At 42.6% G+C, this 17,309-nt stretch overlaps 2 protein-coding genes across 3 annotated transcripts in view; one reads left to right on the forward strand and one right to left on the reverse strand.

Annotated features, from left to right (window-relative positions):
• The window catches only part of CYTL1 (cytokine like 1), a 259,423-nt gene that overhangs the window by 116,890 nt on the left and 125,224 nt on the right, over window positions 1-17,309 (reverse strand). The window lies entirely within an intron of this gene.
• The window catches only part of STK32B (serine/threonine kinase 32B), a 411,092-nt gene that overhangs the window by 78,660 nt on the left and 315,123 nt on the right, over window positions 1-17,309 (forward strand). For both annotated transcript variants that reach the window (XM_050792141.1, XM_050792142.1), the window contains exon 2: window positions 8,625-8,680. In XM_050792141.1, coding sequence (XP_050648098.1) covers window positions 8,625-8,680 — 56 coding nt within the window. The remainder of the gene's footprint in view (window positions 1-8,624; window positions 8,681-17,309) is intronic.

Here is a 17,309-nt window from a genome sequence, read left to right on the forward strand (position 1 = left end):
CGTCATGTGGCAATTTTATCTCTACTGGATTATATCTAAGATGCTTTGATTGAAGTTTGGATATTTCCAAACAGCTTAAACAAACATCGACAAACCACATTTTTCTTTCTCCTCTTCAGAACCCTGTAGTACCTTTTCATCGTGTTTGAAAAACTTCCCAGAGCCCTTACCCCAGCCTGTGAAGCCCCCAGCTCATGACCTCTCCTCTGACCCTGGCTTGCCCACTTTCTCTCCTTCCTATACAGCAGTCCAGCCATCCTTGCCTGCCTGCTACTTCTAGGGACTGTGGTGCATGTTTTTGCCAAGGGCCTTTGCACATGCTGTTCTCTCTGCCTGAAATAACCATCCCCCTCATATCAGCATGGCATCTTCTGTCACTTTATTTACGGATCTGCTCTATTATCCTCTTTTTAGAAAGGGTTGCCCTTACCACCCTGTCTAAAATTGCAGCTCCTGTCCCCAACACAATCACTATCACCTTACCTGACGTTTTAGGAAGAATAACTGCCCCTGAAATGTAACTATGTCTTAAATGTTGAACTCTGTATATATTACATGGCAAAAGGGACTTTTTAGATGAGATTAACTTAAGGATTTGAGACGGAGGAGAGCATCCTGCATTATCCAGGTGGCCTTAAATGTAATCAGAGTCCTCACAAGAGGGAGGCATTTGGTTTTCTGTTCCTGTGTTAGTTTGCATGGGGTAATGGCCTCCAGCTCCATCCATGTTGCTGCAAAGAACATGATCTTCCTCTTTTTATGGCTGTGTAGTATTCCATGGTGTATATGTACTACATTTTCTTTATCCATTCTATTGTTGATGGGCATTTAGGTTGGTTCTATGTCTTTGCTATTGTGAATAGTGCTGCAATGGACATCTGTGTGCATATGTCTTTATAGTATGATTTATATTTCTTTGGATATCACTTATAAGTGGGAGCTGAACAATAAGAACACAGGGGCACAGAAAGGGGAACAACAAACACTGGTTGGAGGGAGAGGATAAAAAAACTACCTATTAGGAACTATGCTTACTACCTGGGTGATGACATAATCTGTACCCCAGTGCCCTGTGACATGCAGTTTACCTAAGTAACAAACCTGAACATGCACCCCTGAACCTAAAACAAAAGTTAAATAAATAAAAGGGAATGCATAAGGGTGAGAGAAGATGTGACAACCGAAGCAGAAGTCACAGTGATATGGGATCACAAGCTGAGGAATGCAGACACCTCTAGAAGCTGAAAAGACAAGGAGACAGATTCTCCCTAAGATCCTCCAGAAGAAACACATATCCTGCTGACAGCAGGATTTCAGTCCAGGGAGACTTCCAGGACTGTAAGATAATAAGTTGGTATTATTTAACCTACGAAGTATGTGGCCATTTGTTATAGCAGCACCTGGAAACTCATACACCTGGATTTACTTTCATTCATAGAATTTACCACTTCTTTTTTTTGGGAGGGGGGAGGGGACAGAGTCTTGCTCTGTTGCCCAGGCTGGAGTGGAGTGCAGTGGTGTGATCTTGGCTCATTGCAACCGCTGCCTTCTGGGTTCAAGTGATTCTCCTGCCTCAGCCTCCCAAGTAGCTGGGATTATAGGCATGCACCACCACTCCTGGATAATTTTTGTATTTTTAGTAGAGATGGGGTTTTGCCATGTTGGCCAGGCTGGCTCAAACCCCTGACCTCAAGTGATCCGCCCACCTCAGCCTCCCAGAGTGCTGGGATTACAGGCTTGAGCCACCATACCTGGCCAGAATTTACCACTTTCTATCATTGAACTGCAGATTTGTCTCCTTGCACCAGAAGGTCAGCTCCCCAGATGTAGGTCCATTGTGTGTTTTGTTCACTGTTGGTTTCCAGTACGTAGTACAGGACCTGGAAGACGGCATACACTCAGTCATCATTTCAACAAGTGTTTACCCACTCACTAAAAATGCATTTATTCTCCCCCAAATATTTTTTGAATGAGTGACTAATGGAAGCTTTTCATGGTAGATGCCTGCCGCAGCTTGGTCAGCCCCCTTTCTGTGTAAACTTCCACAATTTCCTGTAGAGAGGGTGATCTCGTTTCCCACTCCCTGGGAGATCCCCCTCCCCATTCTTCTACTACCCAATGTAGGTCATTCATTCATGCGTATGTGTCATTATCTTGACTGAGTACTTAACATAGCACCACCTGCCTGGCACCTGGGGTCAGCAGTGAACAGGACTGTGGCCCTTTCTTAAGGGGTCACCTGGTTATCTGGATTATTTCTGTACTAAGGAGAGACAAAAACAAATAATCATCATCATTATGTGCTGATTGTATAATAGTCTTATTCCAAGAAAAATCTTAGCAGAGAGGTGTTAACCTCATTTTACAGATGAAGAAACTGAGATTCTGAGATGTTAAGTGACTATATTGAAGGCCCATAGCTGGACCAGGGGATTGGGTGGCCACTCTTCAGTGGCTTCTGTTTGCTGAGTTGGCCTTTTGCTATGTCACTGTCTGTGGCCCTCACCCTGACTTGTGGATGCAGGCATCACTACCCCCATTTTATTAAATGGAAAATGAAGGCTTGGAAGTTAACTTATGTACTCAGGTTCACACTGACTCAAATAGTGGGACTGGGTTTAAACCTTTGTTTAAACCTTTGTCCAGGAACACCAAACCCTCCTTTTCATCCATGACCCGACTCTCTCCCCATCAACAGATAGGACCTCTCTCTGCTACAGCCCAACAACCCATACCTCAGATGCTTACAGAATCAGGCAGGAAACAGAGATGCATAAACTGGGCCAGGTGTGACAGTGGTGAATCAGAGAGAATGTTGTGGAAGGGCATCATCGGCCCACTTTTTTTTTTTTTGCAAATCTTCCAATTTCTTGTGGTTTTAATGTGTTCCCCAAAGTTTATGTGTTGGAAACTAAATCTCCAATGAAACAGTGTTGAGAGGAGGGGCCTAACAAAAGGTGATTAGGCCATGAAATCTCTCCCCTCATGAAGGGACTGCTGTCATTATCCTGCGAGTGGATTAGTTATCACGAGAGTGGAGTTACAAAAGCAAGCTCAGCCCCCTCTTGCTTGTTTGCTGTCTTGTACTCTCCTGCCCTTCACCTGTGGGATGATGCAGAAACAAGGCCTTCATCAGATACCAGCACCTTAATTTTGGACTTTTTAGCCTCCAGAACTGTGAAAAATAATTAAAAAAAATAAATTACCCGGTCTGTGGCATTGTGATAGCAACACGAAACAGACTAAGACATGTCAGAAACAAGAATTTTGGGGTGACATTTTTATAACTTTTAAATACTGTAACTTACTCAAAACAATTTTAATCAATGGACTAGCTAAACACACGCATGACCCACCCATGTGCAATCCTGTGCCCAGCATCAATTCTGCAAGAAATGAGCTGCAGGTTTCAGGTTTTTAGGAGGGCAGGAACGGGATGTTTGCTTACTTTTCTTGCTTGATACACACAGTGCTTGAATGCATGTGTTTGTACAGGATGTGGACTGTGGTTTACTTTCCATTAGAGATTGTTTGAAAGAATTACTAGCCATCTTGAAAATTCACTCTTGGCTGTTTGAATAAACAGCTTCATGAATATTGCAGTGTTGAAAGCGTGCTATGAAATTCATTAGAAATAACTGGTCTAGTGGAAATGAGAAAAGAGCCCACTGGCATGTAAAGTAGGACAACCAGAGTTACCCAGCGTGATCAGTCACGATCAATAACTAATTGGCACTAATATACTTCTAGATTTATCAGTCGTGGAATATTTGGTCATGATTTAATCAGACAACTGTTGTATCACAAGGGTGAAATATGAGGAAAAGCCACTAATATGGAATAATATTCATAGTAATACCTAATACTTGTAGTCATTAGTTCATGCTTGGTACTATTCTAAATGTTTAACCTATATTAGTTAACACACCGTGTACAACACCATAAGGTAGGTGTTTTATTATATCCATCATATAAGTGTGGAGGCTGATGCACAGAGAGCGTAAGTGGCTTCCCCAGCATCACCCAGCCACTGAGTGTTGGAGTGAGAATTCAAATCCAGGCAGCCTGGCTCCTATGTTGTTGTCCCAGATAACTCTTGTTCTTTGGCATCTTAGTAAAATCTCAGTAAGCCTGGAAATTTAACAATAAAATAGCATTTACTAAGCCACTGCTATGTGCCTGGCTTTGAGTATCAGAAAAGAATGTTTCTGGCTTCTAATAGTAGCCAGCCTGACCCACTGAACAAATATAATTGTTTTGTTATTTTTTCTAATATATTAAGTCCCAAGGTAAGTGGTTGCTGGCACGTGTTCAGAGGCTCACAAGGAGGAGTGGCTTCCCTGCATCTGTGTTGGTCTTTTGCTCATGTTTTTGGCTTTATAGTCACAAGATGGCTGTTGCAGCTCCAGATATCACGTCCACATTGAAGGCAGGAAGAAGCGGGAGGGTGGAAGGGCTGCTCCAGCTCAATGTGCCCCTTTCGTCACATACACAAAAAATACTTTCCCAAAAATGTCTCCATCTCATTGATTAGATCTCATTGATTCGATCTGGATCACAAGGTCACTGCTGGCTGCACAGTGGCTGGAAAAGTGGGGAATGCAATTGTCCAGCTTAATTAGATCGGTAGTTCCCAAAGCGCAGCCACAGAACCCTCAGCGTCACCTAGAAACTTCTTAGAAATGCAGATTCTCTAATGCCTTCTTAGAAATTCAGGAGCCGAATTCAGGAGGTGGTACCCACTGATCTCTTAACAAGGTTCCAGGTGATTCTGAAAACGCCACTGGATTTGATCAATTATGACTTTATTGGGGATGGGCAGCTTATCATTCATTGCCTGGGGCTGGCCACAGTGATCCCTAAGGAGAGCTGGGGTTTTGTTATCAAGAAAGAAGGGAGAATGGAGCCTGGCTGAGCAAATAATGCCCCCAATGTGTTGTTCCATTTTCTTCATGATGCCTGGCAAGGCAGGTGCCACTGTCCTTGTGTTTTTGGCAAGGACACTGACACTCCTTGTCTTTGCCTTTGCAGCAATTTGTTGCCCATTTCTATCCTAGTGGTACACTTTTAGTGGTGTCACCCTTTGCAACTCTCTCTGAGTCTGGTGGTGAGACACCACTTTTCAAGAATATACTTCACCTTCAGTCCAGTCACTCTGCCAGCCCAAGCAGTACTTGTGGCTTCCTCAGATGGAATGGGTTCATGATAAGAAACCAAGGGTGCCAAACTAGTTTTCCCCAGACTGGGTAGTTTTCAAGGACACAGAAATTCCCATGCTAAAACCAGGAAGATTCCAAGGAAACCAGGATAAGATGGTCACCCAAAGAAAACATTCTTCAACCCTCTCACACCCCCGGCTAATTCTTCCTACTCTGAGCAGGCAACCTCACGTGACAGTGTGATTCTAGGACCCATTATTGGCTTGGCATTTTCATTGACTGAAGCCGTTTTAATCTGTTTATCAGCCAAGTGTTAACTTGCCACTTATTCGAAGTATCTTTTAGACACTATTATGTAAGTATCAGTGTAGTACACTCCAGGGAGATGCCAAATAAATAGGAACCACAGGCTGTGTGCTCAAAGTCATCTAGAACCAATCTAGTCCAATAAGCAGACAAGCATTCATTAAGTGCCTTTTGTGCCCCATACATTGTTAGTTTCCCCAAAGGAGCCCACAATTTTGTAGGGGATATGGATGACATGGGTGAGTGGGAACATTTACAATGTTATCACACTAATTGTTAATAATGGCCTTTGGCGTTTGACCATTTGCCCAGTAATTAACACCTCCCTCCAGTTAGGAGATAAGACAGAAGAGGAGGTTGATAGAGAACCAGCTCTCACCTCTACAGCAATAAAGCTGCAGCCAAGGAATGTAAGGGAGGCAGTAATCATGTGCTCCCTAATGCTGAAGCCCAGAATTAGCTGGACTTTCCCACCTGGCCAGTGCTGGATCTGGACCCCACAGACCTCTCCACATGACAGCTGGTCCTGAAAAGCTTCTGGCAAGAAGGAGCAGAAGAGAGGCTGCTCTCTAAAGTCAGACAGACTCCACAGAGAGGGCACCGTGAGCATCCATATGGTGGTGCCATTCCTTTTCCAATTCACCACTCGGATAACTTGCACCACCTTGGATGGGAGAAGAGGCCACGGATGTGTGGGGCAATATCCCAACTGCAAGAAACCAGAAAAGAGGGCGGGGATTACTCCTCACCCGCTAACACAGAGCTAGCACTTTTTGAAAGCTTGTGGTATGCCAGGCATGATTCTGAGCTCTTTATGGAAGGTAGGCCGCATTTTCTCTATTTTACAAATGAGATAACTGAGGCACACAGAGGTTAGATGATGCGGCTAAGGACACACTGAGTAGAACTGTGTTGAGGACCTGAGCAGTCTGACTCCAGGGAATGTTCTCCCAGACTGTTAGATGTCTACAGAAGGTTCAGAGTTACCTCTAAGGAAAAAAATCGTTAGTTGGGTGTTGGGGAAAAGCTTCCCAAGAGAGCAAGCGCATGAGCTGCATGTCAAAGGCCAATGAAAAGTTTTCCCCAAAATAAGGGGTGTTGGTTCATGGTCTTGCAGGCAAGGGAAACAGCAGCATGAAGATATGGCAGCGCGCCGCAGCATGGTGCCTTCAGGGAACCTGTGATGCTCATTGCTGATTTGAGGACCCGACAGTGGTACCTGCCCTGTGGGGACCTCAGGAGCTTCTCGACAGGACATCTGCATTTCCCAGCATGCTGCTGGTTACATAACAAGCTGCAGTGCAAGCTCATTGCTTTTTTTTCCTCTTCTCTGACCTTTGGTAAATGAGTAAGAGGTGAAAATATGGAATCTCTTTCTTGGCAAGTTATCCTGAAAGGAAATAAATCTAAGTCAAAGAACCAAGGTTTTAGTAAATTAACCATTAACTCCGTCTCTCTATTCTAAGCACGTTAGGCATTCGACCACATGCTGTATTCTGACTTTGGCTTGGCAGGGACACAACTCAACATAATTATCCTCCATTGCATAAGTTTAATATACAAGGAACTAATTGTATTCATTTACTTCCTCACATCCTTGCTTCCGTTATGTGGTGAACTAATCAATTCACTTCATTTTTTTTTTTTTTGTAAATAACATGTCTTTTCTAGTTATTGGAAACTGGCTGTAATTCAATCTAATTCAAAAATATTTACCGAACACTTATTATGTACCAGGAGTTGTGTTTGGCACTGTGAATATGGAGATTAGTTCATTCAATCATTCCTTCTGTTAATGAATATTTATTGAACACTAACTGTGTACTAAACACTGTGCTGAGTGCTAAGGGTACAATAGAAAAAAATAAACATGGCCCTTGAACTCAGGGAGCTTAGAGTCTAATAGGGAAAAGTGAACTTAATGAAATATACAAAGGTAAAATTATACAAAGTGATGTATTTTGGGGAAAGTTCCACAGTGCCATGAAAGTGTATCGTCGGGAGCCAGACCTAGTCTGGAGGGTGAGGGCAGCCTTCTGGGGATGTAGAGAGAACAAGGGTAGGGCAAGGAGGAGAGCACTCAAGGCCTGGGAGTGGCTGTTGTCACATGTCTGGCATTCAGTAGGTGATGGGAGTGAGCAGGGAGGGGAGGCAGGAGAAGCAGCTGAAGCCCTGCAGCCCTGGGGAAGGATTTCCTTTTTCCACTGAGAGCAATGGAGGGGACATCGGAGGGGAGGAAGCAGAGGACAAGCAAGATCACTCAGCTCCTCACACATTTCCCTGAGTGGAAGAGTCAGGTGAGGATATTGGGAGGCCACCATAGGGGTCCAGGAGACAGAAGATGGTGGATTAGACCAGAAAAGTGGCCGTACGGCGGACAGGTATGAGATACTGTGCAGAGACAACATGGAGCTACCCGATGAAAGATCGGACATGGGGTAAGGGGAGAAAGGAGTCAAGGATGAGTCCCAGGTTTTGCACATATAGTGCCCGTGAATGTTGAGACCACTCATCCTGCATTCTGCTTTGGATCTGTTGAGTTCACGGTGGCTTTGGAACCTCCATGAGGACCTGTGGCAGGCACTGACACATACAGTCAAGGCTAGAGACACCTTGGAGAGCCACTGCCAATTAGATGGTCATTGCAGCCTTTGGAGCCCATGACAAGAGAACGGTTGTAGGACAAAGGCTTGACAGACTCTAGTATTTAATGCCCGGGAGGACAGGACTGAGTGTGCATAAGAAAGTGAAGCATGAAAGGGATAATTGAGAGAGTGGACAAGTCAAAGGAGGGGAGGATGTCCATGGGATTTACTGGCAAGGCCATGCATTGTTGACCTGTCTTGGTGTAGGGAAGCATGTAGAAGCCAGGCGGAAGTGGGGTGGAGAGTGAAGCAGCAAGACTGCAGAGCCCCATCAAGAAGTGTGGTGTGAAGGGAAGGCTTCAGATGGACAATATGTGTGCTGGGGAAAAAATGGAATGTGCTGCAAATTCCCTTGTGGATCCCTTCAAGGGTGGACAGCTGCTCTGGCAAGTATAGCGCACCTGACCCAGGAGCCTTTGGAATAGGTGGGTAGGTACATAGGTAAGGATATTCAAGGAGCAATACCAGGTTTAGCAAATCTGACTTGTTTCCTTTTTTTTTTTTTCTTTTGCAGTCAACTTTGACCATTTTCAGATTCTGCGGGCCATTGGTAAAGGGAGTTTTGGAAAGGTAAGAATATAAATGTCTAGACCACTGGGCTTAAGTATGTGTGTATATTTGTGCGTCTGTGTGTTGGTTGCTGGGCACTGGGAATGTTCTGTTTGGCAGTAAGATTTCGACTTGACAAATTTGAAATGTGAAAGGAAGTCTGAATAGTTTCCTTTGGATCTGGTGTAATTTTTTTCTGAAAATTAAATTACCACAACAGCCCTGGTTTAGGTGAATTACAGTGGTAATTATTTCAAGATTGCCAATGCCATTTGTTCCTTGAGAATCTAAATGAGGAAAGTTGAAAAAAGCCCATAAACATCACAAAGGCAGCTGTTTCCAGCAACATAGACATTTGTTGTTTTGGAAAGTTCATATTTGTGATCTTTGACTGTTTTTTTTGAAAGGGTATAAAAGACTAGGAGAAGATGGCAGGAGTTTTTAGAAAACAAAAATGCTCCCCCAGTCAAGCCCCAGTCTGTTCCCACATATTCAGAAATTTTTTTGGGTAATAATTTCTTTGAGTACCTATTGAATGCCAGATATTCTGTTATGTTTTTTTCATAGCTGTTGTTATTTCCATTTTACAGATGGAAAAGCTTAGATGTAAAACGTAGTCTCTATAACTCAGAAAGATGGAGCAGGTTACCCTTGACCGCATAGGCAGGAAGTATCAGAACTGGGATTTGAACTGAAGGCTGACCAGGGACCTCCTGTTTCAGCAACCCACACTCTTGATTAGACTATTTAAAACTCATAGAGCTAAACTGAGGCATGTGACTTAAGAAGTTAGATAGACCCAGACAACTTCCCTCCGTCCTTCCCTGCTTCTATTAATCCAATCCATGCATACTAATTGAATGCAAACCCTGTACCAGGCACTATTTTAGACTCTCTTGATCAGTAGTAACCAAAACAGACCCAAGTGTCTTTTCTCCTAGGGCTTACATTTAAAAAAGTGAGAAAGATGAGAAACAGATAATCATATACCTTTACGGTACATTAGATAATGATAAGTACATTAAAATACAGTAAGGTAAGGGGACTACGGAGTTATAGGAGAGCGGCAGGGAGAAGTTGCTGTTTTGTAGAGCCGAGCTATCATTAGGGTGGCCACTAACCACATGTGGATATTTAAATTTAAATTAATTAACATTACGTAAAATGATAACAATTCAGTCCGCAGCACACTAACTGCATTTTAAATGCTCAGTAGCCACGTGTAGCCAGTGGCTACTGTATTGGAAGCTCAGGTTATAGAGCATTTCCGTATCATAGACAGTTCTGCAGGACAGTGCTCTCATACAGGGTGTCAGGGACATCCTTGATAATAAGATGACATGTGAGCAGGGCCCTGAAGGAAGTGAAGGAGGAAGACAGGCAAGTTCCAGGCAGAGGGAACCTCAAGTGTACATTCCGTGGAAGGGAGTGTGCTCTGTGTCTTTGAGGGGTTTCCAGGCAATGGGAGTGGTACAAGGTAAGGTCAGTGAAGTCGGCAAGGCCCAGGTCTTAGAGGACTTCATCCATGTGGTAAAGGCTTTGGTCATTTCATGGAGTGAGAAGAGACGGTTGGGAGGTTCTGGGGGAGGAGTTGCATGATCTGTTTGTAGAAGTTCATAGAAGTTCACTTTGGCTGCCTTGTGGAGAACAGCCTGGGAGTGGCCACAGCAGTAGCAGGGAGCCCTGTGGGGGGAGGAGGTGGTGGCCTGGGGCATGTGGCGGTGCTGGGGGTGGTAAGAAAGAGTCAGATTTTGGATATATTTTGAAAGTGTCCCCAAATCAAGTGGTCAATAGGTAGGGGGTCTCTGCAGTAGCTCAGAGGCTGTCTGATGTCATCACAGGTCTGGACACTTTTCATCCACGCCCTCCACCTTCCTCAGTGAGATGAGACTTTCTCCTCAGGTTTCCTATCTAATGGTTTAGAGGTTGCCGAGTTCTGTGTATCACATCTTCACACAACTGCTCCTCACTTGTGCGACTTTGTTAGAGAAGGACTTCCCTCCTGGAAACCTCCCAGCCAACCCTTGTTTCGTTGGCTGTAATTGGTCACATGACCACCGCTTGCTACTGAGGGAAGCATCTTCCATTTTCAGCCTGTAGCTGGGAGACGAGCTCTTCCAGTAGAGAAGGGCAGGAGGATAGTTTGGGTGGACACAGAAAAGTGCCCTTGGGAATGTCTGATATACTAACTATCCTTGTGCCCGCTGCTTGGGGAGCAAAGTTGAGTAAGACGTGGTCCCGACTGACCAGAAACTCGTCGTTTGATGGGGTAGACAGTTGTGTGGACCAATATGTTCAATGGTCAACTCTATTCCTGGGAAAAATCTCTTCTTCCGTGGGGAATATTTTCTGATGATTTCTGCTTCTCTTTTGCTTATGTGGACCTTCTTACAGAAGCCTCTCCAAACATGACACATTTGGGGTTAATTCACTAACCAGAATGGTATTGAGTTGTGCTGCGTTCTGCAACTTTAATTTGTCTTTTCCACACAATCCGGACTTCACCGTAGGCACATAGACGCACCACAGAGCTTCCTGCCTTTTCAGAATCTCATTCCTGAGTTCCTCTACGTGCACATTTAACAGTGTTGGTCATTCATGTTGTCAGGTGAATCGGGTCACTGGATAATTTAACAGACATTCACTGGGCCACCGAAGGGGCCATGTGCTGCATTAGACTCTGTTTTCCTGGCAAGACTTGGAACTTGCTGAGGGCAGAAATCTTGTTTAAAAATCAGACATAAAAAACAGTAAATTTTGTTACAGTATATGATGGTTAATTTTATGTATCAACTTGGCTAGGCCATGGTGCCCAGATGTTTGCTCAAACCTCGATGTAGATGTCACTGCGAAGGTGTTTTTTTAGATGAGATTAACGTTTAAATCAGTAGACTTTAAGTAAAGAAGTTGACTCTCCACAATGTGGATGGGCCTCATCCAACCAGTTGAAGACCTTAGGAGAGAAAGGCTGACTTCCCTTGATGAAGGAGGAATTCTGCCTCCTGGTGGCCTTCGGAAGGGAGTTGCAGTATCAGCTTTTTTCTGAATTTCCAGCCTGCCAGCATGCCCCGTAAAAGTCAGAAGTCAGATTTGCAAGCCCCTACAACTGTGTGAACCAGTTCTTTAAAATAAATGTGTCTTTGTCTGTCTGTCTATCCATCCATATTCTGTTGATTCTGTATTCTGGAGAACCCTGACTGACACATGGCATGCTAGTGGGACAACAAGAGCATGTGCAGGCTCCAGCCCAGGTAGGGAAAAGGAGGATTCTAGAAAGAGCCAAAGAGAAAAGAGTTCACATGTACAGCAAACTGTATGAGTTTAAACCTCTTGTCTCCTTGGTGCTTTTGACTCTCTGCAAGTGATTATTCAGAAATCGTGTTGTATATCTGACAGGTGCCCCTTTGGATCCTGGTGAGCTTCCCATGCCTGCTTTTATTCTGGAGCCCATGCATCACACCAGCCCCTCACTTCCTCCTTCTCACACTTCCTCATGGGTCAGGAAGGGAGGATGTTCAGTTCTCCAGCCCTGGATTGTATGGTGAAGAGTTGAAGTTTCCCTTGTATGGTGAGAGGAGCCACGTAGTCCTGCAGACTGATAAACCAATCTCAGGACCAGTTCACAGACATACCTCTCAGCCCTTCCTCCTGCCTCCACTATGTTCCCATAGGCATTTGCTCCCAGCCTACTGTCCTGTCTGCTTGGCACTCACACTATCCCTGAGAATTCCCTGCCTCCGGCCAGGCGCAGTGGCTCACGCCTGTAATCCCAGCACTTTGGGAGGCCGAGGTGGGCGGATCACGAGGTCAGGAGATTGAGACCATCCTGGCTAACACGGTGAAACCCTGTCTCTACTAAAAATACAAAAAAAAAAAAAAAAAAAAAATTAGCCGGGTGTGGTTGGGGGGGGCGCCTGTATTCCCAGCTACTCGGGAGGTTGAGGCAGGAGAATGGTGTGAACCCAGGAAGCAGAGCTTGCAGTGAGCCGAGATCACACCACTGCACTCCACGCTGGGCAACAGAGCGAGACTCTGTCTCAAAAAAAAAAAAAAAAAAAAAAAAAAAAATTCCCTGCCTCCAAACTGGCCAGCATGAGGACCCGGACTCTAGGTCTCCTATTTCCTTTCTTACCTGCACTTCCTAAGTGGAAGGAAGTGCCAGGCAAAGTCAGGACCAAGCTCCCAGAATCCCTAGAACTCCAGGACCCTGAGGCTGCCCAGTGGTCCCTGCTGCCCTCCCAAAGGGGGACCCAGGTGCTCCCACTGCCTTCTTTTTCTCCAGAAGGTGGATCTTAGCAAAGCTTCCCCTTACTTTGTCTGACCTTCCGTCATTCATGCTGGCTTCTTCCTCCATTAGCACCCGTCTAAAAATGTGTCTCCAGTGAGTAACTTGTATTTTGAATGTCCACTCCAGCCTCCACCAGCCAAGATGTTGTGATGTCAATGACATTTTCCCTCTTGAAGCAAGTTTGCCATCTGTACCTCCACCTACTCCCCTGACCCAGCTGGAATTAGGCCTCTACCTTCAGAGTGGTTTCCAGAGGAGTGATCGGTTAGTCAGTGTTTAAAAGGAGTAGCTCATTCTTACATAATATCTTGGGCAGACACAAATTTCCCCTGGGATAGTTACCACCACTGGGAAGTCAGCTCAGCAAGTGTTTATGAGAGTGCAAGGCAGTGTGGCATAGCACAGGGAGCAAGCAGTTTGAAAACTAGACAAACAAGGATTCAAATGCCATTCATGCACGCACTTTGAGCCTATGCGTCTTCACATGTAAAATAGGCATATTGATGTCTTCTATATAGGGCTGTTGTGAGAGGTTAATGAGATGGTATAGTAGAATGCCTAGCACAGAGTCCAACCTGATATTCAATAAATATTGATTCTCTTGTTGCTTAAGGCTCTTTTTCCCCTACGCAGCAGGGATTGAGGAAGGGAGACTAACTGAATGTGCTTTTTGGCAGTTTGTGGCGTGAAGAGTTCTTGCTTGGAGGGGCACTTGTCTGGACACAAATATGGTACTGGGACAGGCAGAGCTGTTGTGTATACTTAAGTTCCCAGAATATCTCACCATGTGACATATGTCACTGCTGATAAACGGTGGGATAAGGCCTAACAAGACTCATGATCTTGCATGATACTCATTCTTCTTGGAAACTGTACAGCTCTGGGCTTAGCACTGACATTGTCTTTGTATTTTCTCTAAGTCTGTGTCTTTTCTGGTTATTGGAAATTTGTGTGGAGTTGATATAAAATCAGGCAGCTTAGGTTCATTTGTTAATTCACTCATTCACTCATTCATCCATCCATCCATCCATCCAACATACGGAGGACCAAGTTGCTCTGGGCCCTATTCTAGGTACTGAGGTTACAAAAATGAACCAGATATGATGCCTGCCTTTGAGGATCTCTCAGATACATGCAGGAGGCAGAGAAATAAACAGTTAACTGTAGTCCACTCTGAAAAGCATGGTAGGGGAGGAACGCTTATGGTTTATGGGTGTACAGGGTTGGAATGGAGGATGCCTAATTCAAACTTCAAAAGCTGTGATGCCCTTGCTGTCAAGGGCAGGGTTGACTGGATACCCATATGATTTTTTCCCATCATTTTAGTATGAAAATGTGCAAACACACAGTGAAGGTGAAAGAATTTTACAGTAAGCACCAGTGTCTTCCACCTACATTCCCAATTAACATTCTCCCAAACTTATTTTATGAAATACCTGTCCTTCTACCCACACATCAATCCATCTTATTTTTTGATGCATTTAATAGTAAATTGCAAATATTTGTACATTTCGCCTTAAATATTTCAGCGTAGAGATTTACCTATAGTTTTTCTTTTGATGTAAAATGTACATACAACAGAATGCACACATCTTAAACTTAAATTTGTTGACTTTTGAGAAATGCATGCATCTGAGTAACCTAAACCCATACCAAAATATAGAATGTCACCATCCAAAAGTTCCCTCTTGACCCTTTACAGTCAAAACCTATCCCAAACTCAACTATTCCATCCATTAAGATTAGAGTTGACTGTTTTAAAATTTTGTATAAAATGAGATCATACAATATATAGTCTTTTGTTTAAAGCTTCATAATGTTTTACATTTTATATAATTTTTTTCAGCATAATGTTTTTGAGATTCATTTGTGTTGCTTTGTATCAGTATTTTGCCCTTATTGAGAAATAGTATTCAATCCCATTAATATATCACAGTTGGTTAATCCATTTTCATCATAATAGATTCCAGGTCTGCTTCCAGTTTTGACTATTTTGCAAAATGTTGCTATGAAAATTTGTATAGAAATCTTTTTGTGGACATATGATTTTATTTCTTTGGGGTAAATGTCTAGGATTGGAATTTCTGGGACATAGGATAGATGTGTATTTAATTTTATACAAAAATGCCAGAAGATTTTCCAACGTGTCTGTACCATTTTATTCTCCTACTAAGAGTTCCATTGTTTCATATCCTTGCCAACATATCATACTATCAATATTTTTAACTTTAGCTATTCTGATGAGTGTTTCGTAGTATCTCAATGTGATTTTAACTTACATTTCCCTGATGACTTATGACAATAAGCATTTTTCCATATGCTTAATGACCAGTTATATATCTTAATGGCCAATTACAGAAATTTGGTAAACTGCCTGTTCAAAACTTTTTGCTATTTTTAAAAAAATGGGTTGTTTGTCTTGTTATTTAATTGTGGGATACATATCTGGATACATTCTGTCAGATATGAGACTATTTTCAACAAGACTGGTTTACCTGTTAATTTTATTAGTGGTGAGTTTTGATACATGAAAGTTTTCCATTTTGGTAAAATCTAATTTGTAGAGTGTTTTTGCTTTTAGGGTCATTGTTTTATGCAATTTGTATAAGAAAACCTGGCTCACCAAAACATATTCAATTCACAAAGATATTTTTCTGTGTTTACTTTCTAAAAGTTTTATAGTTTTAGCTTATAAATGTGTTTCTATAATTCATTTTGATTTGGTTTTTTGTGTGGTGTGAGGTAGGGTCAAGTTTTTTTTTTTTTTTTTCTTTTTTTTCCCCCCTAGTGTGGACGTCACTTTCTTGAAAAGGATTTTTTTTGTTTATTGGATTGTGTACTAGGGTTCTCTAGAGGGACAGAACTAATAGGATATATGTATATATGAAGGGGAGTTTATTAAGGAGAATTGCCTCCCATGATCACAAGGTGAAGCCCCACGATAGCCCATCTGAAAGTTAAGGAGCAAGGAAGACAATAGTGGCTCAGTTCAAGCCCCAAAACCTCAAAACTAGGGAAACCGACAATGCAGCCTTCAGTCTGTGACTGAAAGCCTGGGAGCCCCTGGCAAACCACTGGTGTAAGTCCAAGAATCCAAGAGCCGAAGAATTTGAAGTCTGATGTTGTAGGACAGAAAGCATATCCAGCACAGGAGGAAGATGAAGGCTGGAAGACTCAGCAAGTCAGTTTCTTGCACCTTCTTCTGCCTGCTTTTTCTAGCTGGACTGGCAGCTGATTGGATGGTGCCCACCCATGCTGTAGGTGGGTCTTCCTGAGGGGGGTCTTCCTCTCCCAGTCCACTGACTCAAATGTCGGTCTCTTATGGCAACACCCTCACAGACGTACCCAGATACATCCAGAACCAATACTTTGCATCCTTCAATCCGATCAAGTTGACATTTAGTATTAACCATCACAGATAGCTTTGGGGTTCATATGAAAAAATTAGATGATTTGTATGTCTTCTTCTGTACTCTGAATTTTGTTCATTTGACCTACTTGTTGATCCTTATGCAAGTACTAGTCTGTCTTAATTACTGCAGGTTTCTGGTGTGTCTTAAAATCAAGTAGTATAAGTCCTCCACATTTATTATTTTTCAGGATTGTTTTGGATATTCTAGATCATTGATTTTCATACAAATTTTGGAGTTGCTTATCAATTCTACAAAAAATCTGTGGAATTAAATTGGTACATTAAACCTGCACATCAATTTGGAAATAATTATATCTTAAGAGTAGGGAGTCTTCTAATCCATGGACACGGCATATCTCTTTATTTCTATTTATCTCTATTTTTATTAGGTATTTAAAATTCTATTTTAGTGATGTTTTGTAATTTTTAGGGTAGAGGTTTTGCCCTTTTTTGCACTAGTGTTTTTCTCAAATAGTTCATGAATTTTTTTGTGGGGGGACAGGGGAAGACATTATTGTAATGAAATTGTTTTTAATTGTTTACTACTAGATAGAAAAATACAATAAAATTTTTGTATCCTAATCTCATGCCCTGAGACCTTGTTAATTAAATAATTAGTTGTGATAGTTGTTTTATAGTGTTTTGGAGATTTTCTATGTCAACAATCATTCCATTTGCTAATAAAAGGTTTACCTATTTTCTCCTTTATTTATGCTTTTTAAATCTTTATTGCAGTAGCTAAAACCTTCAGTACAATATTGAGGAGAAGTGATGGGAGCAAGCATCATTGTTTTGTTCTTAATTTTAGGGCAAAAAGTGCTCAGTCTTTCACCACTAAAAACATGTTTATTTCTAAGTTTTTCAGAGATACAATTTATCAAATTGAGCAACTCTTTTTAGTTGTAGTTTTCTGGAACCATTTATCATGTTTTGTTGTTGAATTCTATCAA

Source organism: Macaca thibetana, chromosome 5 (genome assembly GCF_024542745.1).
Source record: "Macaca thibetana thibetana isolate TM-01 chromosome 5, ASM2454274v1, whole genome shotgun sequence".
Lineage (NCBI taxonomy): Eukaryota > Metazoa > Chordata > Mammalia > Primates > Cercopithecidae > Macaca > Macaca thibetana.